This window comes from Nicotiana tomentosiformis, chromosome 4 (assembly GCF_000390325.3).
Source record: "Nicotiana tomentosiformis chromosome 4, ASM39032v3, whole genome shotgun sequence".
NCBI lineage: Eukaryota > Viridiplantae > Streptophyta > Magnoliopsida > Solanales > Solanaceae > Nicotiana > Nicotiana tomentosiformis.
The window spans coordinates 83,936,479-83,961,195 of NC_090815.1; the positions used below are offsets into that span (position 1 = coordinate 83,936,479).

The 24,717-nt window shown below is 38.4% G+C and overlaps 1 protein-coding gene across 4 annotated transcripts; it reads right to left on the bottom strand.

Annotated features, from left to right (window-relative positions):
• Positions 1 to 688: 688 nt before the first annotated feature.
• On the bottom strand, positions 689 to 2,709 carry LOC104088550 (glutathione S-transferase TCHQD). 4 transcript variants are annotated; one of them, XM_070199934.1, is made up of 3 exons: positions 2,496 to 2,709; positions 1,612 to 1,827; positions 689 to 1,536 (listed from the first exon to the last, which is right to left on the bottom strand). In XM_070199934.1, exons 2-3 carry the CDS (start codon positions 1,662 to 1,664, stop codon positions 939 to 941), a joined length of 651 nt encoding a protein of 216 aa, XP_070056035.1. In that variant the 5' UTR covers positions 1,665 to 1,827; positions 2,496 to 2,709; the 3' UTR covers positions 689 to 938. The 4 variants fall into 4 exon arrangements, with proteins under 4 accessions (XP_070056035.1, XP_009591545.1, XP_009591544.1 ...); XM_009593250.4 differs by having other exon boundaries at positions 1,625 to 1,840; positions 2,496 to 2,703; XM_009593249.4 differs by having other exon boundaries at positions 1,625 to 2,021; positions 2,496 to 2,703.
• Between the last annotated feature and the right edge of the window lie 22,008 nt (positions 2,710 to 24,717).

A 24,717-nucleotide genomic window follows, 5' to 3' on the forward strand; every position in this document is an offset into this window, starting at 1 on the left:
GACCTCAGGAGCCTCCAAGTTTTTCTCCAGTGCTCCTTTGTACTTGTATTCTTTGCCACCAACAGAATTGTAAAGCACTTATTCACTTTTAGTTGTTAAGGTTAAGGATAAAAAGATACTCTGAACGACGATGTGCTGCATTGGCAATATCATTATTCATGCCTTACAGAGGTACCCTTCCTAATTCTTTTTATTATTACTTGATGGGAAGTACTGTCAGAGAAAATTGATTTATTTATGTTGCTACATTGTAATTGTTGCTGTAGTTTTGTGGGATGCCCAACTGGCTTATGGTATTGTGGAAATATATGTTGTTTACACTGAAAACTGATCCTGCTACAGGCATTTTAGTAGTATAATCTCAGTTGCAGTGCTTTCCTTTTCTTCTTTTATTCGAGAACTCATTCTAATGCTACAAATGTGGGTTACACTAGTAGAAGGGGGAAAGATCTCCTTTTAGATTGTTCCTTCAACCTGTACTTGCAGCGGGGCTAACTTGATTAGATATTGTTCTTTCATGCATCCTTGAAAAAGAGCACCAGGTAAATAAAACCTTCGATGAAGTGCACTAGTCAGCATATCAAGATGTTTCTATATTGCTATAACTTGATACGACCAGAATATTTTAGTCATTCTTGACGATGTTCGAAGAAGTCAGACTGTCTACATGTTATAGCAAAGAAGAATATTATAATCTCAACAATGAGCAGACTTTTCATATCTATTAACAATTGCAAAGAACTTTCTTTTCTCTGCTACAACAAAGTGCAAATGGAAACATCGCAAAATATTAGATCATCTTAACAATTATTGCCGTTACACTACCCCCTCCCAACCCAAAAAAAAGAAAAAAAAAAAGAGACAGTAAACTGACAACAAGAAAAGAGTTTAGCTGCACTATTCAAGTAATTTTCCCCTGTGACCTGCATATTGAGCTCTCAATATTTTCGCAGCATGCTTCTGATACGGATGAAACACCATGTTTTCAGCAATGTTTTCCGTCTTTTCCATCCATCAAAGTACCTGCCAATCACCTTCTTATAACTAGGTCTCTGCTTAACCAACATCCAATAATCTGCTGTGTTTGGACGACTATTTATGTACTCGTCTTCCAAGTTCAAGAGTTGTAATCTAGCCAGAACAGGAATGAGCACTACATCAGCTAGACTGAACTCTTCCCCGGCTAGATATGATGTTTCACCAAGTTTAACTTCTACCTCATCCAGAAGCCTTACTAGATGATCCTCACATCGTCTCAAAACGTCAGCATTCTTCAACTTGTCGTCGGTATCATATGCATCTCTTAACTTACAGTGGTAGGCACTTGCTAAGTCAGGAGATTCAGCCATTCGGGCAATTATTACACGTCTCAAGAATTTCGAAACATATAACCGATACTTGTCAGGGACATGGAAAAGGGTAAAGTACATTGAGTCCCATTCTTGTATTTTATGCATCCATTCAACAACTTCTCTGCTGCTGAGGTTTAGATTGTTTCCACCAGAAGACACTTTTTCTGCAATTCTTTCGATATACCTGTGCATGATGAAACAGTTTAACACTAAATATGATTAATGATAATAGGAAGCAACTGCACAAGTCCTTTTTAACTGTTGATGCTTACTGAATAATCTCAACTGTATCATATATGATGTGAGAACCATTCTGAAAGACAGGAATTTTTGCACTTGGATTCATACTGAAGAAAAATGTATCCATGTTCTTGCCCGTTAAAGGGTTCACATGATGCGACGTGTAATCAATGCCTTTCTCCTCCAAAGTAAGTCTCACCTTCTGACTGTCCAAGGACAAAGGATGATGATATAGCTGCATGTTACACCTGCACCTCATTACCATCTCTTAAACAACTTCTAAATGTCTTAAGAACCTTTCTCTAAAACTGAAACACAACGAAAATAATCTCCTAGGCAGATGCAACCACATAGATAACATAGTCTCAGATCATATCCTACCAATACGCTTACTTGTTTATTTCATCTGATGACTAATGACAACCCATTCTGCAATTAAATCACAGCAATATAGGATCACTTATGCAATTGTCTAAACTTCACAAGTTATTTCACATCCTCAATCTATACTTTCTAATTTCTATCTATAAGCAAAACTGATGCCACAAAGATGGATACACACACTAAGCTATTATAATTAAAAATCACTATTTCATTTTTTTTTAAATTTCTAGTACATAGGGAAAGAGGAAGGGAAGGGGGAAAGGGGCAGTGAGAATGAACCCACAACTATTGTGTAAAAAAGTTCAAATCAGTATCACTAAACTGTAAGCTTGAACAAAAATCAGAATTCAATTATCAGAACCCATAATTTCCAGAAACTAATAGAGCAATCCAGAAAACCCAGGAATCACAACATAAACCAATAAATTAGTAAACTTGGCCAATTGAATCACCATAAAAAGAAGAACTTTTAAAGGATTAAACTTAAAAGAAGCAAAAAGAAACAGAAACAGGACATACCAAAGAAACCTTATGGAATCAGTAGAGAATTCAAGACACAAACTTTGATTTTAGAGAATTGGGGTCACAAAGAAAAAGAGGACAAACTCTATGACGAAAGCTTAAAGGGGTTTATGCCTTTCTGTGGAGAGAGTGTGTGTGGAAAAAGGTTCTGTGAAAGAATTTGACAACTAAGAAAAGCAGTTTTTCGAGTTGCTTTTTTCAATTGATTTTTATGGAAATTGCAAAGGGACTGTTATTTAATTAATTTTTTCAAGCATGGTTTTATAAATTTCAGTGAAAAAGGTGTGAAAAGAAAAGAGAGTACTATCAAAAGTTATGATGAAATAACAAATATTCATTTTTTATTAAATATTTTGGGTTCTAGCTTTAAATATGCAATCCTTTACCCAAAATAAAAAATTTTCTACTCGAATTAGTTGAGCCCCAAAATGAATATAGCACCCAAAAAAAAAAAAAAAAAGAAGAGAGTAGAATATACCGTCAATAATGTAGTCAATTTCAAGTCTTGTGCCAACCTCCGCCGCCCACTGCCACTTTTTAATTATTTGTATTTGTATAAATATATTTGTTATATAAAAATAGAGACTTGCTTTATCCGTCAGCCACGCAGAATGGGGTGTGATATGTGAGGAAACAACTACTTGTCGGATTTGGCAAATTTTTCCTTGACAGGTTTTGAACAAACTTAACCCAAAGCGTTCACATGTGAATCAGATCTACGTAAGTATAACTATTTCTATAGAGTCAAACAAGAAGATTTGTCAAATTTTATACACAAAGTTTTCGAATAACTTGTCTTGTCCGAAGGAGCAAAGAAGATTTTAATATTGAAAATTCACTGCCTTGGGCCTATGACTTCATTTTCGTGAGATTTTGATGAGGTTAGTGGTCATATCTGTTTGTGTAACTTTTAATGACAATTGCTTTACTACTTACTAGTAGTTAAAAATTTAGAGTAAATTTCACTTGACCTTTAATAATTAGGAAATAATACCCCTTCGCAGCTCTGTCTTTTGAATGGATTTACAACCGCTTGAACAATATTTTTCGATAAGGTGCTTATATTTGCTAAACTTTAAATGACTCTAGGAAGCCGCTTTGAGCACTCCTATTTGAAATATATTTAGTAAATTATTTAAAGTCACTGTCATTTAAATATATTTTTAATTCTTTTTACTCTTAGCCAAGAGCTCACCACTTTGCTATTAGGTGATTCGAAATTGCAACCTTAGCCTTGGAGGTCGAGGTACTTACCACTCGAGCACCTTTTTTTTTTCAATTCAAATTTACAGTCTGAATTAGAACTACATTTAAAAATTAGAACTACAGCAGGAAAAAAGTGTTCCCCTTTTTATTTAATGAATCAAGTGTGGACAAAAATACTATTCATATTAAACCACCAGCTCTTAAATATCCGCACAACAACACCTTACACTTACAGAGGCCGATTTGAAATTTTAACTTGATCAGCTTAATTTTTATGATTTTATCATTGAACCCATTGTACTTTTAAAATTATGAGTTTAAAACATACAAAATAAAATCTAGTGTATCCCACAAATAGGGGGTTTGGGAGGGTATTATGTATGCAACCTTACCCCTGCCTTATGCAGGTAGAGATGCTGTTTCCGGTAGACCCTCGGCTCCAAGCAACCATGCAAATCACAACAGTATAGAGAGAAAAAAATACAGTAGTGTAAAAATCAAAAAAATATTAACAGCTGGAAAGTAGAGCAACCAAAACACAGTCGATACCAGGTAGTGATCAAATTTTAAACATATGAAAAATACTAAAATACGCAACCACTAATGAAAGGAAAAGGGGAACGTGCACTGTCTACTAGCCTTCTACCGTAATTCTCGCCCTCCACGTACGCCTATCACGTGTCATGTCCTCGGTGAGCTGAAGATGCACCATGTCATGTCTAATCACCTCACCCTAATACTTCTTCGGCCTACCTCAACCTTTTCTCAGACCCGCCATCGTTAATCTCTCACACCTCCTCACTGGAGCGTTCGAACACCTCCTCATCACATGTCCGAACCATCTCAACCTCGCTTCCCTCATCTTCTCATCGACGGATGCTACGCCTACCTTTTCTCGAATATCTCTAGTCCTAATCATGTCTCTCATGTTATGCCCACACATCCATCTCAACATCCTCATCTCCGCAATCTTCATCTTTTGGACAACTAGCCAATACTCCGCCCCATACAACATAGTTGGTCTAACCACCACCTTGTAGAACTTACCTTTAAGTCTTGGTGGCACGTTCTTATCACACAAAACACCGGATGCAAGCTTCCATTTCATCCACACCGCTCCAATACGATGTGTGATATCATCGTCGATCTCCCTATTGCCTTGGATTACTGACCCAAGGTGCTTGAAGCTGCCTCTCTTAGGGATGACTTGTTAATCCAGCCTCACTTCCACGTCAATTTCCTGGGTGGTATTGCTGAACTTGCACTCCGAGTAGTCTGTCTTAGTCCTGCTCAACTTGAAACCTTTAGACTCCAGGGTCTGTCTCAAAACTTCCAGCCTAGTGTTGACCCCGCCCCGCGTCTCGTCAATCAGTACTATATCATCTGCAAATAATATACACCACGACACCTCCCCTTGGATGTGGCGCATCAATACATCCATCACCAAGGCAAACAAAAATTGACTAAGAGCTGAACCCTGGTGTAAACCCATCATGACAGAAAAGTGTCTCGAGTCACCTCTTACTGTCCTAACCCGGGTTTTGGTTCCATCATACCTGTCCTTAATCACCCTAATATAAGCTACAAATACACTTTTTGCCTCCAAAATTTTTCATAAAACCTCTCCAGGGATTTGTCGTATGCTTTTTCTAGGTCAATAAATACCATATGCAAATCCTTCTTCCTCTCCCTATACCGCTCCACCAATCTCCTCACCAGATGAATGGCTTCCATCGTCGACCCCCCCGGGCATGAATCTGAATTGATTCTCGAAAATGGACACACTTCTCCTCACCCGGGTCTCCACCACCCTTTTCCAAACCTTTATAGTATGGCTTAGCAACTTGATGCCCCTATAGTTGTTATAATTTTGAATATCACCCTTGTTTTTGTACAACGTGACCATCGTACTCCACCTCCATTATTCGGTCATCATCGCCGTGCTAAAAATGATATTAAACAACCTGGTCAACCACTCCAAACCTGCCCTACCTGTGCTTTTCTAAAATTCCACCGGAATCTCTTTTGGCCCGGTCGCTTTTCCCTTGCCCATCTTGCACATTGCCTCCTCCACCTTCTTGACCTTAATACACATACAATACCCAAAGTCATGTCGACTCTCGGAGTGCTCCAAATCACCTAGAGCAATTATCTTGTTTCCCTCTTCATTTAAGAGTTTATGGAAGTATGCCTGCCATCTTCCTCTAATATGTGCCTCCTCCAGTAGCACTTTACCTTCCTCGTCTTTGATGCACTTCACTTGATCCAAGTAACTAGCCTTCTCCTCTCTCTCCCTAGCTAGCATGTACAACTTCTTGTCCCCAAGTGCTTTATACAAGCATTCGAACGCTGTTGTCTTAGCTGCCGTAATCGCTAACTTTGCCTTCTTCTTCGCGGTCTTGTATCTCTCCTGATTCGCCCTCCTCTTTTACTCGTCTTTGCTCTCCCTTACCTTCAAATATGCCGCCTTCTTCGCCTCCACTTTCCTCTGCACCTCCTTATTCCACCACCAGTCCTCTTTATACCCGTCACGGTAATTCTTCGAGGCCTCTAACACCTCTCTAGCTACTTCCCTAATGCAGTCCGATGTCCTAGCCCATATACAACTCGCAGTCCGATGATTTAAAACATAATACTTATTAAAATTTTAGCAATTTTACAAACATATCTAAACATCGTAAAAATTATTGGATTCAATTAAACCCGTAGCTTGGTAGCTATATTTGTCCCTGCGCTCTTAGCCAACGAAGGAATGTATGAAGCTGATAAAGGTTAAATGAAGACTCTATAGACACGTACAGCAAAAATAGAAAGAATTTTAGCCTATTAAATTCCATACTACAATCAAGTCTCTTCTGTATTGAATCTCACTTTCCTTGTTGATTGATAGCTTGCGAAAATCATCTACTCCAGTAGCCATAGCATTTGCAGTGCCACTGTTCCTTGTCGCAAATTCGCCCTCTTTTTTTGTTTTGTTTTGATTCCACACGAGTCACATTATCCTTTTAATTCTTGTTTATAAATGATTAGTATGACTTTGTGCTAGACTTATTTTACTTATATTATTCAATTGTTTATAAATTTTATAGGATTGCCATGACTTTGTGCTAGACCCATTTTGTCTATATTATTCAATTGTTCATAAATTCTACCGAATTTGCATGACTTTGTGCTTGTTAAATTATTCACAAAATCCTTATGAATTGGTATGACTTTTGTGCTATATCCATTCTGCATATATAGTTTAATTGTTTGTAAATTTTATCGGATTAGCATGGCTTTGTGATTGTTCAATAGTTCACAAAATTCTACCAGATTAGCATAAATTTTTGCTATATTCATTCTACCTATATTATTCAATTGTTCACAAATCCTAGCGGATTAGCTTGACTTTGTACTTATTTAATTGTTCACACCAGATTGGCATGATTTGTGCTATATTTATTTTGTTTATTTAAATTGATCACAAATCCTATCGGATTGGCAAAACTTTGTGTTTGTTCAATTGTTCTTAATATACTACCGGATTGACATAATTTTATGCTTTATTCATTCTACCGATGGAGAAGTAACTACCCCTTTATTATCTAAAATAAGATATATCTACCATGCATTTTAGTTTTTTATTAAACGGCAAATGACCAAATATACCCCTCTACTTTCGAAAATGGTCTAAGAATACCCCTCGTTATACTATTGGATTATCTATACCCCTGCAGTCATACTTTGGGCTCAAATATACCCCTAATTTAAACGGAGGGACACGTGTCATCGTCCTGTTGGTCAATTCTAAATATCTCCTAATTAATTAAAAAGACCCATTATCCATACCGAAAAATATTTATTTTTTGTAAAAACTGGAAAAAACAAAAAAAATATTTTTACTAAAAATTGAAAAAACGAAAATATTTTTTTTTTCAGTTTTTACAAAAAACTACTTTAAAAAAAGTGAAAAATATTTTCTAAAACAATATTTTTGTAAAAACTGAAAAAAAAACTGAAAAGCAATTTTCTAAAACAATTAAAAACTGAAAAAAACTGAAATATTTTAAACTAAAAACAGAAAAAAAGAAGAAAAAAATTATTTTTTCAGTTTTTACAAAAGCACTGCTTTAGAAATTTTCTTTTTAGTTTTTTTTTTTTTTTCAGTTTTTACAAAAATATTATTTTAGAAAATATTTTTTAGCTTTTTTGAAAGCAATTTTTTTGTAAAAACTGAAAAAAAGCATTTTCTTTTTTTCCAGTTTTTAGTAAAAAACTTTCAGTTTTTACCAAAAATAATGCTTTAGAAAATTGATTTTCAGCTTTTTTTTTTTCAGTTTTTTTCAAAAACATTGTTTTAGAAAATATTTTTCAGTTTTTTCTAAAGCAGTTTTTTTGTAAAAACTGGAAAAAAAAATATTTTGGCTTTTTCCAGTTTTTACTTTAAAAAATTACTTTTCGAGTATGATTAATGAGTCTTTTTAATTAATTAAAAGATATTTACAATTGACCAACATGACGATGACACGTGTCTCTCCGTTTAAATGAGGGATATATTTGAACTCAAAGTATGGCTATAGGGGTATAAATAACCCAATAGTATAACGATGAGTATTCTTAGACCATTTGCAAAAGTAGAAAAGTATATTTGGCCTTTGCCGTTTATTAAAAGTACTCCGGCCCTTGTACTTCGGGTTATAAATTGGCCCTCGGGCGTTAAATCCGCATTCAAAATGGCACGACCTGATTGAGCGTAAAAGACCATCCCACTTTCTATTTAACCAACCCGATCCAACATATTTACCCGCCCCACCCCAAACCCCTCACATGTTCCCGTCCCACCCAAATCCCCACTCGAAGGAAACACCTGATCTTCAATTTATCAACAATGATGGTCTCGAAATCTAACAACCAAACTCTCCAAAAGTAATAACCATTTTTCTCTTTCTAAGTTCAATAAGTGATTCTCACTCAATTTTCTATCTTCAAAACACCAGAGATCTTAAATCTCAAAATTCAATTGTCATACCAAATTTCAAAGATTGCAATGATGATGGTGTCATTTTCTATTCTCTCTTTTAAATACAAACTCATAGCAACAATTACTTCGCAAAGGAGAGTTGTGAGTTTCAACCAAACAATTAAAGGTTGAACTTTTCTTCCTCAATAAGTTCTTCGTCTTTGCTTCAAATTTTTCGGTCCAAACTCAACCAAAATTTTCATTAAACTGATTCAAATCGTAACAACAACGTCTCAATATTAATCCCAACAAACCCCAGCCACCAGTTTGGCTCAAACTTGATCAAATTACAATATTCATTTTATGTTCGCAAGCTTTCTTATAAATCCTTTAATGGTGATTTTTTTTTTCTTCAAATCTTTGAATACCAATGTTATTCTTTTCGGTTTATGTAACGATCCGATCGGTCGTTTGAACTCTAGCACGTTGTTCGGCGGTTTGATACCTCGAGTAGGTTCACTTCATGATTTATGACTTGTACGCGTAGTCAGAATCGAATTTCGGGAAGTTCAGAGTTGATTTCGGATGGAAAAAATTCTAATTTTGAAAGTTTTAAGTTGGAAGAATTAGCTAAGATTTGACTTTTGAGTAAATGAAATCGGAATTAGGATTTGAAGGTTCCAATATATTTGTATGATGATTTCTGACTTGGGCGTATGTTCGGGTTGAGTGTCAGGTGGTCCGGGAGCATTTCAACGCTTATTATGGAAAGTTGGCATTTTGAAGGATTTAAAAATTTCTTAAGTTTGGTTTGAAGTGGACTTTGGTGTTATCGATGCCCGATTGAGGTTCCGAGACTTGGAATAGGTTCGTATCGTGATTTGTAACTTGTACGTAAAGTTTGGCGTCATTCCGGAATATTTTGATATGATTCAGACGCGTTCGTCGAAATTTGGAAGTTTAAAATTTGAAAGAAAGATTTTGATTGTCGATTCATGATTTTGATATTATTTGTGGCATTTCGAGCCATTGGATAAGTTTGTATAAAGTATTGAGACTTGTTGGTGTGATTGGACGAGGTCCCTAGGGCCTCGGGTGTGATTCGGGATGGTTTCAGATCAAGTTTGGGTGTTTTGATGCCGCTGGTTGATGGTGCTGGTGTCATGCTTCGTGATCGCGAAGAAGAATTTTTGGACGGTTGGGAAATGTTCATCGCGAACGTGACGAGGAGGTCGCGAACGCGGAGAAGGCGCTGAGTTTCCCTTCGCGAACGCGATAGGGAGTCGCGAATGCGTAGAAGGATGAGGGCTGGGGGACCTGGAGCCGTTAAGCCTTCGCGAACGCGGATCTTTTACCGCGAACATGAAGTAGTAGGATCTGAAAGCATCGCGAACACGGCTTAGGTGATGCGAACGCGAAGAGGAATTTTGGAGGCAGTGATTTTAAGCCTTCGCGATCGCGAAGATGCTCCCGCGATTGCGATGATTTTAAGTCGGGGTTTTTTCCCATTTCAGCCATTTTTTACTTGGTTGGGCGACTTTTGGAGTTCTTGAAGAGGAGATTTTTGTCATCTATTATGAGGTAATCTATTCCCACCTATTGTGAGTTAAATACATGAGTTATATATGTATTTATACATGAAAATTTATGAAAATTATGGAATTTTGAAAGAAATCTAGAAATTAGTATTTTTGGATTTTGACCACGAAATTGGATATGAACTTGGGAATAAATCATATATTTGAGTTCGTAATGTTATAGGTAAATTTTATCTTCGAAAATTTTCAAAATCCGGGTATGTGGGCCCGAGGGTTGACTTTATTGACTTTTCGAGCGAAGTTGGGAATTGTTATAAATTAATTAATTATTGGTAATAGAGTATATATTTATGAATTTGTACATTGTTTGATTAGTTTTGGAGAGACGCACATCGGTTTGAAGTGTTTGAGTGGCATTGGAGACGATTATGGAGTTTCAGAGCGAGGTAAGTCTCATGTCTAACTTTGTGAGGGGAAAACTACCCCATAGGTGATGTAATTGTTACGTGCTAATAGTTGTGGGTGCTACGCACGTACGAGGTGACGAGAGTCCGTATGTAGCTAAAGCATGTTTATGTCCGGGTAGACTTAGAACCTTACCATGTAATATTTGAAATACTTGAATCCATCCTGATGGCTTAATTAATTGAAATTATAATCGAATTGATTTAGACATACATGCATATAGGCCGAGCCTTATTACCTTGAATTGTTGGCAAATTATTTGAGAAACGGTAAGGGTTGTATTCACTTTGTGCTCATGTACTATATTATAAATGCGTGTCTCGTAATTCAATAATTTTCTTCCTGTCTTGTGGAGCGGGCTGAATACCTCAGCAGTATAATAGATGCATCTATGGTTCGTGCCGCTCGACCCTCGATAGTGTACACATTATTCTGGATCGAGCTGAACGACCTCGGCATAATCGTGCGTTATATCGCTGGTAGTCCGAACATTCACGAGATTACCTTTCCATTGATGACCGGCATTTTGCATGGTACTTCTTATCCGTTTGTTACTACTAGTACTTAATACTTCTGAGCTGATGAGGCAGATTACAAGACCGAGAAATTTATACTTTAAAAGAAATATTTGGAAGATTAGGTAACTTATAGATTTACCCATTATGGCTGCGTGCTTCACATCTGCTTATTATTTTATTATATTACTTTGTTGGACATCTAGTAAATGTCGATGTCGATCCATCGTCACTACTTCTCCGGGGTTAGGCTAGATACTTACTGGGTACGCGTTGATTTACGTACTCATGCTGCACTTCATCACTAAATGTGCAGGATCTGACAGGTTCATTTGGGGATCATCTTGGCGCATAGGCGCAACTGTTGAGGAGACTTTACGTGAGCTGCATCTCAGACTACGTATCGCAGTCCACAGAGTCTCTATCGTACTATTTATCTTATCCTGTTTCATTTACATTCTAGACAAGTGTTGTATTATTATTGTACTCCTTAGTAAATGCTCATGCACTAGTGATACCGGATTTTGAGATATACTAGTTGGTGCTTACGGTTATGTATATTAGCATCACCTTTCATTTCTCTTACAAACTATAAATTTTGTACATTCCCGCAGATTTAAAAGTGTAAATTTCCTTTCTTATTAAAACTTATGATTTTAAAAGTAATAAAAATGAGCAATTAAGTTGATCAATCACCGTTGGCTTGCATGCCGGCGGCGTTAGGCGCCATCACGACCTCTAGTGGATTTTGGATCGTGATAATTTAAACTCCAATACTTGGTTTTTTCACTCGTTTCAGTAGGAAATAAGCAACAAAATTTCATGTTCTTGTGTCCTTTTTTATCAATGCTTCCAACTTCTACTAGTATGACATTTATTTATATTGTTCAACAATATATTTTTTAAATTTACAATTTTATTTTCGATAAAACCACCATAAATTTGTGCTAAATAATCTCAAATTTAAAATAAATCCCACCCACCAACATAAATGATCCCTAATCACCAATTGAGTTAAACAACACCAAACCAAAAAGATCCACTGAAAATGCTACTGGTTAGAGAGGGAATTAAGGAGATTTTATTATTCTAATAAAGCTTCCGTAAGCTCTTCTGATAGCTTTATTTCTATTTCGATAAAAAAATGTGAAAGAAGTACAAATAAACTTTTTATATATTGGTCTTTGTTATTCACGAGAACTTGTACCAGTCTTCTTCTTCTGGACAAGCAATAAATGATCAAAATCAAAGATGAAAACTTTAACCATGATTAGTTGAAGAGAAAAATGTAGAAGAAATAAGAGCCATAGTATGAGGTCCAACCCCATATCCTATGTGTGAAAGTTTGAAGAAAATTGTGTGCGTTCCTTGAATATAGAAGAATAGAAGATAAACTTTTCTTCTGTTTATACTATAGTTCACACAAGATGTGATGTCATGGATGACATTTTGTGAGTCGTTGCATTGTTATAAATAGCAAGCTTTTGTTTCAGTTGAGTACACACCAAACAGATATAGTAAGAGAGAGTTCACAGAGTAAGAAGAAAAATACTCTGTAAGAAAATCAATATAGAGAGTTTGGCGGTATTATTGTGAGGTGGAAAAATTAAAAGTTATTTCTCTTGAGTGTGTAGTGATTGTAAAGTATTTTATTCCATACCACAAATTGTAAAATGCTTGCTATAGTAAAATTTATTGTTCCTCTCGGGTCGTGGTTTTTTCATGTAAAAATCTTGGTGTCCTTATTTCTCTTATTATTATCGTCGATTACTGTATTTTAGTAATCCACATTTATTATAATTGTATACCATGAATATTATTTCTATGAGAATTATTTTTTCAACAATTGGTATCAGAGCACATGTTCTGTTTGTTCACAGAAATACTCTTCACGGTCGGTAGTACTATACGCGGTGGAAAAATAAAATGTCCAAGTAAAGTACGAAGTAGTAAAATCAACGGAGATAGCGGTTTCTCAACATGGCAAAGAAGGATGAGGGATCTGCTCATCCAACAAGAATTACACAAGGTATTATATAGTGATGCCAAGAAGCTTGATACCATGAAAGCTAAAAATTGGACTGACTTGAATGAAAAGGCTGCTAGTGCAATCAGGTTGCACTTATCAGATGATGTGGTAAATAACATAACTGATGAAGACGCTGTATGTAGCATTTGGACAAGGTTATAAAGCTTATACATGTCCAAAATGCTGACAAATAAAATTGTACCTGAAGAAGCAATTATATGCCATGCATATGGGTAAAGGTACAAATTTTTGTCACATTTAAATTTGTTTAACGGACTAATCACGCAACTTGCCAACCTCAGAGTAAAGATCGAGGAAGAGGAAAAATCCATCTTGCTCTTGAACTCATTTACATCTTCGTACGATAATTTGTCAACAACCATCATGCACGGTAAAATCACTATCGAGTTGAAGGACGTCACATTGACTTTTCTACTCAATGAGAAGATGAGGAAGAAGCCTGAAAATCAAGGACATTCTCTCATCATAGAAGGTAGAGGCTGGAGTTACCAAAGGAGTTCGAGCAATTATTGTAGATTTGGAGGTCGTGGGAAGTCCAAGAACCGTTCCAAATCAAAAGCCAAAAATTGCTACAAGTGCGATCAACTGGATCACTTCAAAAGCAATTGTCCAAATCTAAGAAAGGTCAAAGGTGAAAGCAGTGGTCAGAAGAATGACGACTACACAACTACCATGGTGCAAGACAATGATAATGTTATGATCTCTTTATAAATGAAGAAAAGGAATGCATGCACTTGACAGGTCCAAAGTCTGAATGGAACCACACACCGATATCTTACCATGCCATACCAGTAAGATAATGTTTTTACAGATATATAGCAGGTAATTTTTGCACTGTGAGAATAGGTAACATGAGTTACTCAAAGACTGCGGGGATCAGTGACATTTGTATCAAGAAAAATATCGAATGCACATTTGTTCTAAGGGACGTGCGACATGTACCTGATTTGTGAATAAAATTAATCTCGGGATAGCTTTGGACCGAGATGTATATGAGAACTATTTTGCTAATCAAAAGTGAAGATTCACCAAGGGATCTTTGGTGATTGCAAAGGGAATTGCTCGTGGCACTTTGTACAGGACAAATGCATAAATATGCTGAGGTGAATTGAACGTGGCACAACATGATATTTCTGCAGATTTATGGCACAAAATAATGGGCCATATGAGTGAAAAGGAATTATAGATTCTTATCAGGAAATTACTGATCTCTTTTGCCAAAGGTACAAAGGTAAAACCTTGTGACTATTGTTTATTTGGTAAGCAACATAGAATCTCATTGCAGACATCGTCTGAAAGAAATTGAATATACTTGATTTGGTATATTCTGATGTTTGTGGTCCAATAAAAATTGAATTGTTGGGAGGTAATAATTATTTTATTACTTTTATTGATGATGCTTCACGAAATTTGTAGGTTTATAGCTTAAAAACCAAATATATGTGTTTTAAGTTTACTAGAAGTTTTATGTTCTAGTAGAAAGGGAGACAGGTCGAAAGCTAAAGTGTCTCCGAACTGGCAATAGAGATGAGTATACTTCAAGGGAATTTGAAGAGTACTATTTGATCCATGGGATCAGACATGAAAAGACAGTTCCTGAAACCCCGCAACACAATAGTGTAACTGAGAGAATGAACACCACCATTGTTGAGAAAGTGAGAAGCATGTTCAGAATAGCTAAACTGCCTAAGTCATTCGGGGGTGAAGCAATTCAGATAGCCTATAACTTATCAATAGGAGTCCATTAGTTCCATTAGAGTTTGACATCCTAGAGAGAGCTTGGGCCAACATGGAGGTATTCTACTCACATATAAAGATGTTCGGTTGCAGAGTTTTTGCACATGTACCAAAGGAGCAAAGAACAAAGCTAGATGATAAATTTGTTCCCTGCATATTCATCGGGTATGAAGATGAAGAGTTCGGGTACATATTATGAGATTCTATGAAGAAGAAGTTCATCAGAAGTAGAGATGTAATCTTTCGAGAAAGTGAAGTTGGAACTGCAGATGATCATTCAAAGAAAGCCAAAAATGGTATAATCCCTAACCTTGTTACTATTCCTTCTACTTCTAACAATCCCACAAGTGCAAAAAGTAGAAACGATGAGGATGCCGAGCAGGGGGAGCAACCTGGTGATTTTATTGAGCAGGGGGAGCAACTTAATAATGATGTTGAGCACGTGGAGTACCTCAATTAGGGAGAAGAACAAACTCAGCCTTTGAGGAGATCAGAAAGGCAAGGGTAGAGTCATGCAGACACCCTTTCACAAAGTATGTCCTCATTAGTAATGAGGGAGAGCCAGAAGGTCTTAAGGAGGTGTTGTCCTATCCAGAAAGAACCAGGGGATGAAATCCATGCAAGAAGAGATGAAATCTCTACAGAAAAATGGCACGTACAAATTGGTTGAACTTCCAAAGGGTAAAAGACCACTTAAATGCAAATGGATATTTAAACTTAAGAAATATGGAAATGGCAAACTGGTTAGATACAAAGCTCGATTGGTGGTAAAAGGTTTCGAACAAAAGAAAGGTATTAATTTTGACAAAATTTTCTCACTTGTTGTCAAAATGACTTCTAGTCAAACAATTTTGAGCTTGGTAGCTAGCCTAGATCTTGAAGTGGAGCAGTTGGACGTAAAAATTGCATTTCTGCATGGAGATTTGGAAGAAGAGATCTATATGGAGCAACCAGAAGGTTTTGAAGTAAAGGCGAAGAAATACATGATGTGCAAGTTGAAAAAGAGTCTTTTTGGGGTTAAATTAGGCACCAAGGCAGTGGTACAAAAAGTTTGACTCATTCATGAAAAGTCAAACTTACATGAAGACCTATTCCGATCCATGTGTATACTTCAAAAGATTTTTTGACAACTACTATATTATTTTGTTGTTGTACTTGGATGATATGTTAATTGTAGAAAAAGATAAGGAGCTGATTGTAGAGTTGAAGATAGATTTATCCAAGTCATTTGATATGAAAGTTTGGGCCCAACACAATAAATTATGCGGATAAAGATAGTTCGAGAGCGAACAAACAGAAAGTTTTGGTTGTCTCAAGAAAAGTACATTGAACGTGTACTGGAATGCTTCAACATGAAGAGTGCTAAGCCAGTCAGCACACCTCTTTCTAGTTATCTGAAGTTGAGCAAGAATATGTATTCTACAACAAATGAGGAAAAAGAGAGCATAGTTAGAGTTTCTTATTCTTTAGTAGTCGGAAGCCCGATGTATGCAATGACAAGCACTAGACTTGATATAGTTCAGGCAGTTGGTGTTGTTAGCAGATTTCTTGAAAATCCTGGAAAAGAACACTGAAAAGCAGTCAAGTGGATAATCAGGTACCTGAGAGGTGCCATAGGAGACTGTTTGTGTTTTGGAGGATCTGATCCATTCTTAAAGGGCTATGTAGACGCTGATATGGCAGGTGATATTGATAATAAAAAATTCACTCCTGGATATTTATTTACATTTTCAGGGGAAGCTATATTATGGAAATCGAGGTTGCAGAAGTGTGTCGCACTCTCTACAACTGAAGCAGAGTACATTAATGATACTGAAGCTGGCAAGGAGATGATATGGCTTAAATGGTTTCTTCAAGAGCTTGAATTGTATCAAAAGGAGTATGTCGTCTATTGTGACAGTCAAAATTCAATAGACTTGAGCAAGAACTCCATGTACCATGTAAGAACAAAACATATCGACGTGAGATATTATTGGATTCGTGAGTAGGTAAAGAGCGAATCTTTGCATGTCAAAAAGATTCACACGAGTGAAAAACCTGAGGATATATTGACCCAGACGATACCAAGAGACAAGTTCGATCTATGCAAAGAACTTGTCGGAATGAGCTCTATATGAGAAATTGGAAATTCCTCCTTCAGGTAAATGGGATTGGAGGAGGAGATTTGTGGGGTCCAGTCCCATATATTATGTATGAAAGTTTGAAGGAAAGAGAGTTATTTCTTTTGAGTGTGTAGTGGTTTTAGAGTATTTTACTCGGTACCACAAATTGTAAAATCCTTGCTATAGTGAAATCAGTTGCTCATCTCGTACCGTGATTTTTCCCTTGTCAGAAGGGTTGTCCGCGTAAAAGTCACGATATCCTTTTTTCTCTTATTATTACCCTTGATTACTGTATTTTAGTAATCCACAGTTATTATAGTTGCATACCGTAAATATTATTTCTGTAGGGATTATTTTCCAACACGTAGAAGAACAAACGTGGAAGAAAAAGCTGACAGAGTTAGAGAAGGAGGAGGAGAGTGGTAGGGTAATAAGGTTATTTTTGTCTATAAGAATAAAGGAGCCTATTTTGTACTACTTTTAAAAATGGAGACAAAAATTTAATATCAGCCCCTCAAAGGGACACGGGGCACATAATTAATCAAATCTATCACTTAATAATTTATATGAGAAGAAATAAATTATACAAAAACTTTCAATATATAATAATCGGTTTGACGTGTGGATATAGTATCTATTATGGTAGTTAATGTTTTCAATATAAGAAATGTCATAAATTCTTTAAGTTGTTCCTTTGAGTTCATTTTTTCAACCATAATTCAATTAATTAAAACACTCACATATCTTATAGATAACTTTGTCTACTTTGGAAAAACATTAGATTTCGGATTGAGAAAAATATAATCTTGAGTAAAATTATATCTAAAGGTTTCGGAGGAAAAACTCTTTAAAAGATACCTCATGAAATACGGTTAAAACCGACCCTCGATCATGAAGATCGATCGAGGATGGCATTTCAGTCAAGGAGTATCTTCATGGAGAACCCGAACGAATTCCGAGATGGGAACGTCGAGCTCGGGGTGTCCGAATCGACCGAGGTAATATCGACCGATACAGGTCCCGAATATCGATGCCCGAAAGTGATCACCAAGCTCGAAACCAAGGCCGAGGTTCCGATCCGACACCGAGCTCGAGTCGGTATCGAGCTCACAGACAAAAAGCTGTTACAACCGCACCAAAGGAGAGAATCTTGGCGGGAATTAAGGAGGAGACACACCATCATGGGTCCTCCACTAGTAATATTATTCCATTATGTTGCTATAGATAAAGTAGTGATCCTTGGCTATAAAAGGCAAGATAGATTGTAATAGAAGACATCTTCCTTGGGATTAAGAATTCATTATGTTTATCTTTCTAAAGTTCACTAAGTATCTTTGTTCATCATTTTCTATTTTGCATCATAAATACGTGTATTGTTATCTTCAGATCAAAGGAATCTACTTACCCTTAGAACCATACATAAATTCAACGTTATTCGATTTTTCGGGTAAACAGTTTGGCGCTCACCGTGGGGCTAAGGATAACAAGTGATTATTTGATACAAATATACAGTACACTCCAGCTTACAACTTCATACCTGCAATGGCTCTGCCAATCGACCTCGAAGCCGGCCTTCAGGTTGAAACCAACAACTTGGTGCCCGTGGCCGAAAGGCTACCCAACAACGGCAACGAGGCTCGAATCGAGGAACCCGAAATTCGAGCCGAAGTACCAGTAGATATCAATTCACGAATAGCTCTAGAAGGGAATCAGCGTTCCGAGCAGGAAAAAAGCGTTCAGGGTGGCGCTCGACCCATAGCCCGAGACACCCACAACACGGGGGAAATCGGGGTCAGCTTGCGTATGATTTTCGAAATGCTACAAGCCCAACAAGTAGCGATAGCTCAGTTGCAGAGCCAAACTCATATGCAAAGTAATCCAAACTCCAATCCACTTCTTCGAGAAGTAACCCCCAGAACGGAGCCCGACACAGTGAAATCGAACGAGCGAGAATCAGGAACCGCTCTTGAAATTGCTAAACTGCTCGAGGAACTCACAAAACGAGTCGAAGCCAACGACAAAAAATTCGAAACATATGATGCTAGGATCGATCAGATCCCGGGGGCTCCGCCCATGATGAAAGGGCTAGATTCGAAGAAATTCATACAAAAGCCTTTTCCATCGAGCGCGGCCCCGAAACCGATCCCCAAAAAGTTCTGTATGCCCGTAATTCCCAAATATAACGGTACGACCGATCCTAACGAACATCTCACCTCTTATACATGTGCCATCAAAGGAAACAATTTGGAAGATGATGAGATCGAGTCCGTATTATTGAAAACGTTCGGAGAGACCCTCGCAAAAAGAGTAATGATCTGGTATCACAACTTGCCACCAAATTCTATCGATTCTTTTGCCATGTTAGCAGATTCGTTCGTAAAAGCACATGCTGGTGCCATAAAGGTCGCAACGAGGAAATCAGATCTATTCAAAGTAAAACAAAGGGGTGACGAAATACTGAGGGAATTCATATCCCGGCTTCAAATGGAACGCATGGATTTGCCACCAGTCACAGACGACTGAGTCGTACAAGCTTTCACCCAAGGGTTGAACGGACTGAGTTCGACAGCATCACGTCAGCTGAAACAAAGCTTGATCGAATACCCTGCAATAACTTGGGCGGATATACACAATCGGTATCAATCGAAAATCAGGGTCGAAGATGATCAATTGGGATTTCCGTATAAACCCAGGCGTCAGAACCGCGCAACCACTAAAATTCTGAAGGAAACCAACAGAGAACAAAGGTCAAACAGAGACCGATACCAGCCGTACGTCACAGATCGGGTGAACCACGGTTCGGCACATGAGACAGTTAGGAATAACCGCAGGTATGATCGGGGGGCAAAATTCTCGGGGACTTATGAGCAAGAGAGGCTTTGATAAATATGCCGATCATATAGAAGTTCCTCGATTATCGGAATATAACTTCAACATCGATGCATCCGCCCTCGTATCGGCTATCGGACGCATCAAAGATACCAGATGGCTTCGACCCATGCAGACCGATCCGGCCCAAAGGAATCCCAATAAAATATGCGAGTATCATGGCACCCATGGCCACAAAACGGAAGAATGCAGACAACTAAGAGATGAAGTAGCCTGCTTGTTCAACAAAGGGCACCTTAGGGAATTTTTGAGTGATAGGGCGAAGAACCATTTTAAAAACAAGGACTTCGGCAAGCAAAACGAAGAAGAAGAACCACAGCACATCATTCACATGATCATCGGCGGCGTTGATACCCCTCAGGTACCTATGCTCAAACGCACTAAAACGTCGATTGTGAGGGAAAATCGATCTCGAATTCAAGATTACACTCCCTCAGGGACTTTATCGTTCAATGATGAAGATGCAGAGGGAATCATCCAACTCCATAACGATGCACTGGTAATATCCGTACTCATGAATAAAATTAAAATTAAGCGTGTGGTAATTGATCCAGGTAGCTCGGCCAATATCATCAGATCGAAGGTCGTAAAACAGCTCGGCCTACAAAACCGGGTCGTATCCACAACTTTGGTTTTAAACGGATTCAATATGGCATACAAGGCGAGATAAACCTACCGATAAACGTCGCCGGAACAATTCAGGAAACAAAGTTTCACGTGATCGAAGGCGATATGAGATATAACGCCCTTTTCGGAAGGCCGTGGATCCATAACATGAGAGCTGTACCTTCGACCCTACACCAGGTCCTCAAATTCCCAACACCGATAGGTGTCAAAATAGTGTACGGAGAACAACCAGCCGCAAAGGAAATGTTCTCCGTTGAGGAAGCAAAACCAACATCTTCGTCTTCGCCGGTGAATGGATCGGGTTCAAAAGGAGGCACAGTCGAAGACCGGAACGCCAAATAGCAACCAAAGACATCAACCTCGACCCAGCCAGATAAGCAGAGCATCGAAGACGATAATGATCAGTGGATCCCTCGATCCTTCGTGACCCCCGATGACTCTGATGCCACCAAATCAACTATTGAGGAATTGGAGCAAATCATTTTGATCGAACACTGGCCCGAACGAAAGGTATACCTGGGAAGGGGTTTGAGCCCCGAACTCACGAAGAAAATCATTCAATTTCTTATCGATAACATCGATTGATTTGCTTGGTCCCATTTAGATATAACAGGAATCCCGCCGGACATAACGACACATCGACTAAGTGTGCCCTAGATTCAGACTGGTGAAGCAAAAAAGAAGACCCCAATCGGAGGTGAAGTACACATTCATAAAAGATGAGGAGCTACTTATCAACGCCTAGTAAATAGAATGTTCGAAGAACAAATAGGTAAATCAATGGAAGTCTATATTGATGACATGCTAGTCAAGTCCCTGCGCGCAGAGGACCATTTGACCCATTTGCAGGAAACATTCGATATTCTGAGGAAATACAACATGAGGCTCAACCCCGAAAAATGTGCTTTTGGAGTCGGCTCGGGTAAGTTCCTCGGCTTCATGGTGTCAAATCGGGGAATCGAGATTAACCCAGACAAAATCAAGTCCATTGAAGACATCACCATCGTGAACATCGTGAAAGCTGTACAAAGGTTAATAGGAAGAATAGTAGCCTTAGGCCGATTCATTTCGAGATCATCAAATCGAAGCCACAAATATTTCTCTCTACTCAAAAAGAAGAACGACTTCGCTTGGACACCGGAATGCCAACTAGAGTTACAAGAACTGAAATGATATCTATCGAACCCACCAGTACTGCACACTCCAAAAACCGACAAAAAACTTTACCTGTACTTGGCAGTATCAGAAGTCGCCATAAGCAGTGTCCTGGTTTGAGAAGAGGAAGGTACACAATTTCCTGTTTACTACGTAAGTCGGACCTTAGGGGAAGCGGAAACTAGATATCCGCACTTGGAAAAATTGGCGCTTGCGCTGATTAGCGCCTCTAGGAAGTTACGACCGTACTTCCAATGCCACCCCATAAGCGTATTAACAACCTGCCCACTTCGTAATATTTTACATAGGCCTGAACTATCGGGCCGATTGGCCAAATGGGCCATCGAACTCAGCGGGTATGATATCGAATATCGACCTCGAACGGCCATCAAGTCTCAAATTTTAGCAGACTTCGTGGCCGATTTCACGCCGACCCTTGTACCCGAAGTCGAAAAAGAACTACTGTTAAAATCAAATTTATCGACGAGGGCATGGATCCTCTTTACGGACGGAGCTTCGAACGTAAAGGGGTCCGGGCTAAGCATAGTTTTAAAATCTCCCACGGGTAACATTATAAGGCAAGCTATTAAAACTATCAGGTTAACTAACAACGAGGCCGAGTATGAAGCCATAATTGCAGGTCTCGAGCTAGCTAGAAATTTGGGAGCGGAGGTCGTTGAGGCCAGTTGCGACTCTTTGCTGGTGGTGAGTCAAGTAAACAAAACCTTCGAAGTCCGAGAAGGCAGAATGCAAAGGTATTTTGACAAACTGCTTATCACTTTGAACTATTTCAAACAATGGAGTCTACGACATGTTCCACGAGAACAGAATAACGAGGCCGATGTGCTTGCTAATTTTAGATCATCGGTCGAGGTGAATGATTTGAACTCGGAAACCGTCGTTCAACTTTCAAGATCTGTAATCGAAGAAGGGTACGCCGAAATAAATTCTACTAGCTTAACCTGGAATTGGAGAAACAAGTATATTGAATACTTAAAAAACGGAAAGTTCCCTTCAGACCACAAAGAGTCCAGGACCTTTCGAGCTAAAGCTGCTCGATTTACTTTGACTGCGAACAAAACGTTATATCGAAGAACATTCGATGGATCGATGGCGGTATGCATAGGTCCGGGAGATACCAATTACATCCTCCGGGAAGTACATGAGGGCACTTGTGGCAATCACTCCGGTGCCAACATGTTAGTTCGAAAAGTGATCAGAGCAGGGTATTATCGGATCGATATGAGCAAAGACGCAAAAGAATTTGTTCGTAAATGCGATAAATGTCAAAAGTTTGCTCCAATGATCCATCAACTCGGAGAACAACTTCACTCGATCCTATCCCCATGGCCATTCATGAAATGGGGAATGGACATCGTCGGCCCCCTACCATCGACCCCAGGTAAAGCTAGATTTATTTTGTTTATGGACTATTTTTCTAAATGGGTTGAAGCGCAGGCGTTCGAGAAAGTAAGAGAAAAAGAGGTTATCGACTTTTTGTGGGATCATATCATATGTCGATTCGGGATACCATCCGAAATAGTATGTGATAATGGGAAGCAATTCATTGGCAACAAAATCACAAAATTCTTCAAAGACTACAAAATAAGAAGGATACTAGCAACCCCGTACCACCCCAGCGGAAACGGACAAGCCGAATCAACAAACAAAACTATTCTTCAAAACCTGAAGAAGAGATTGAACGACGCTAAGGGAAAATGGAGAGAAATCCTGCCCGAAGTCCTTTGGGCATACCGAACAACATCGAAATCCAGTACAGGGGCGACCCCATTCTCCTTAGTATATGGCTCCGAGGCATTGATACCAGTCGAAGTCGGAGAGCCTAGTCTCAGATTTCGATTCATGATGGAAGAATCAAATAACAAGGCTATGAACACCAGCCTTGAATTATCGGACGAAGGACGAGAAGCTGCCCTCATCCGGTTGGCCGCACAAAAGCAACGAATTGAAAGGTATTACAATCAAAGAACTAAACTTCGCCACTTCAAGCTAGGGGACTTGTTCGAACAAAGAACAGAAGTATTCTTTTACTCAAAAGCACGTGTTGCACTTTTTTTTCCTTAGACTGGTTTTTTCCCAAATGGGTTTTCGCGGCAAGGTTTTTAATGAGGCAACCATCGATCGTGCTGCGCTTTTAAAATAGTATCCGAGGCTTTTGACCCTTAGCCCGAACAGCCTCGAATACCGGGGGGCACCAGGCCCTCAAATACATCGAGTTCAGATGCAACAAAGTCTTCTCACAACAATAGAGGAAAAATTGTAAGAGCCAAAATGGTCAAAATGAACCATGCTCATATAGATTGCCCCAAAACATATGTACAATGACTTGAGATTTATTATGCAACCAGCCTACGGGCATATCGAGTTATCTCGAGTTCGAAATAAACACTCGAATATTAAGCTTACGGGCTACTTCTATATCGAGTTCGAAATACTCAATCGACCGTTGAGCCTACGGGCTACTTCAACATCGAGTTCAAAATAATCACTCGAATATTAAACCTACGGGCTTCCACATTATCTCGAGTTCAAAATAATCACTCGAATATTAAGCCTACGGGCTACCACATTATCTCGAGTTCGAAATAAACACTTGAATATTAAGCCCACGGGCTACTTCTATATCGAGTTCGAAATAAACACTCAAATGTTAAAGCCTACGGGCTGCCGAGTTCGAACAAGGACCCAATCGAGTTTGAAACATTGAAAAAGCTACGTTTACTCAGAGTTTACGTTAACCACCACATTATCATCAACTCAACAAGCAAAACGTCACTCCAAATCTGATCGATCAAAATCGACCTTGTTATATATATACAAAATTGCCTACGAAATTAATTTATAGATATAGAGAATTAGACTCTTAAGCTTTTGGGTCGGGGTCTTCCCCACCCTAGGACCCACTTTTGCTACCATCATCGTTATCATCGTCATCATCATCAGAAGCCAAGGCTTCAGCTTTCGCTTCAAGC

Coding starts and splice junctions, on each gene's coding strand:
- LOC104088550 (XM_009593249.4), bottom strand. CDS start 1,857: ATGGTAATGAGGTGCAGGTGTAACATGCAGCTATATCATCATCCTTTG. Junction 1,537..1,624: donor GATACAGTTGAGATTATTCA/GTAAGCATCAAC, acceptor CATCATGCACAG/GTATATCGAAAGAATTGCAG.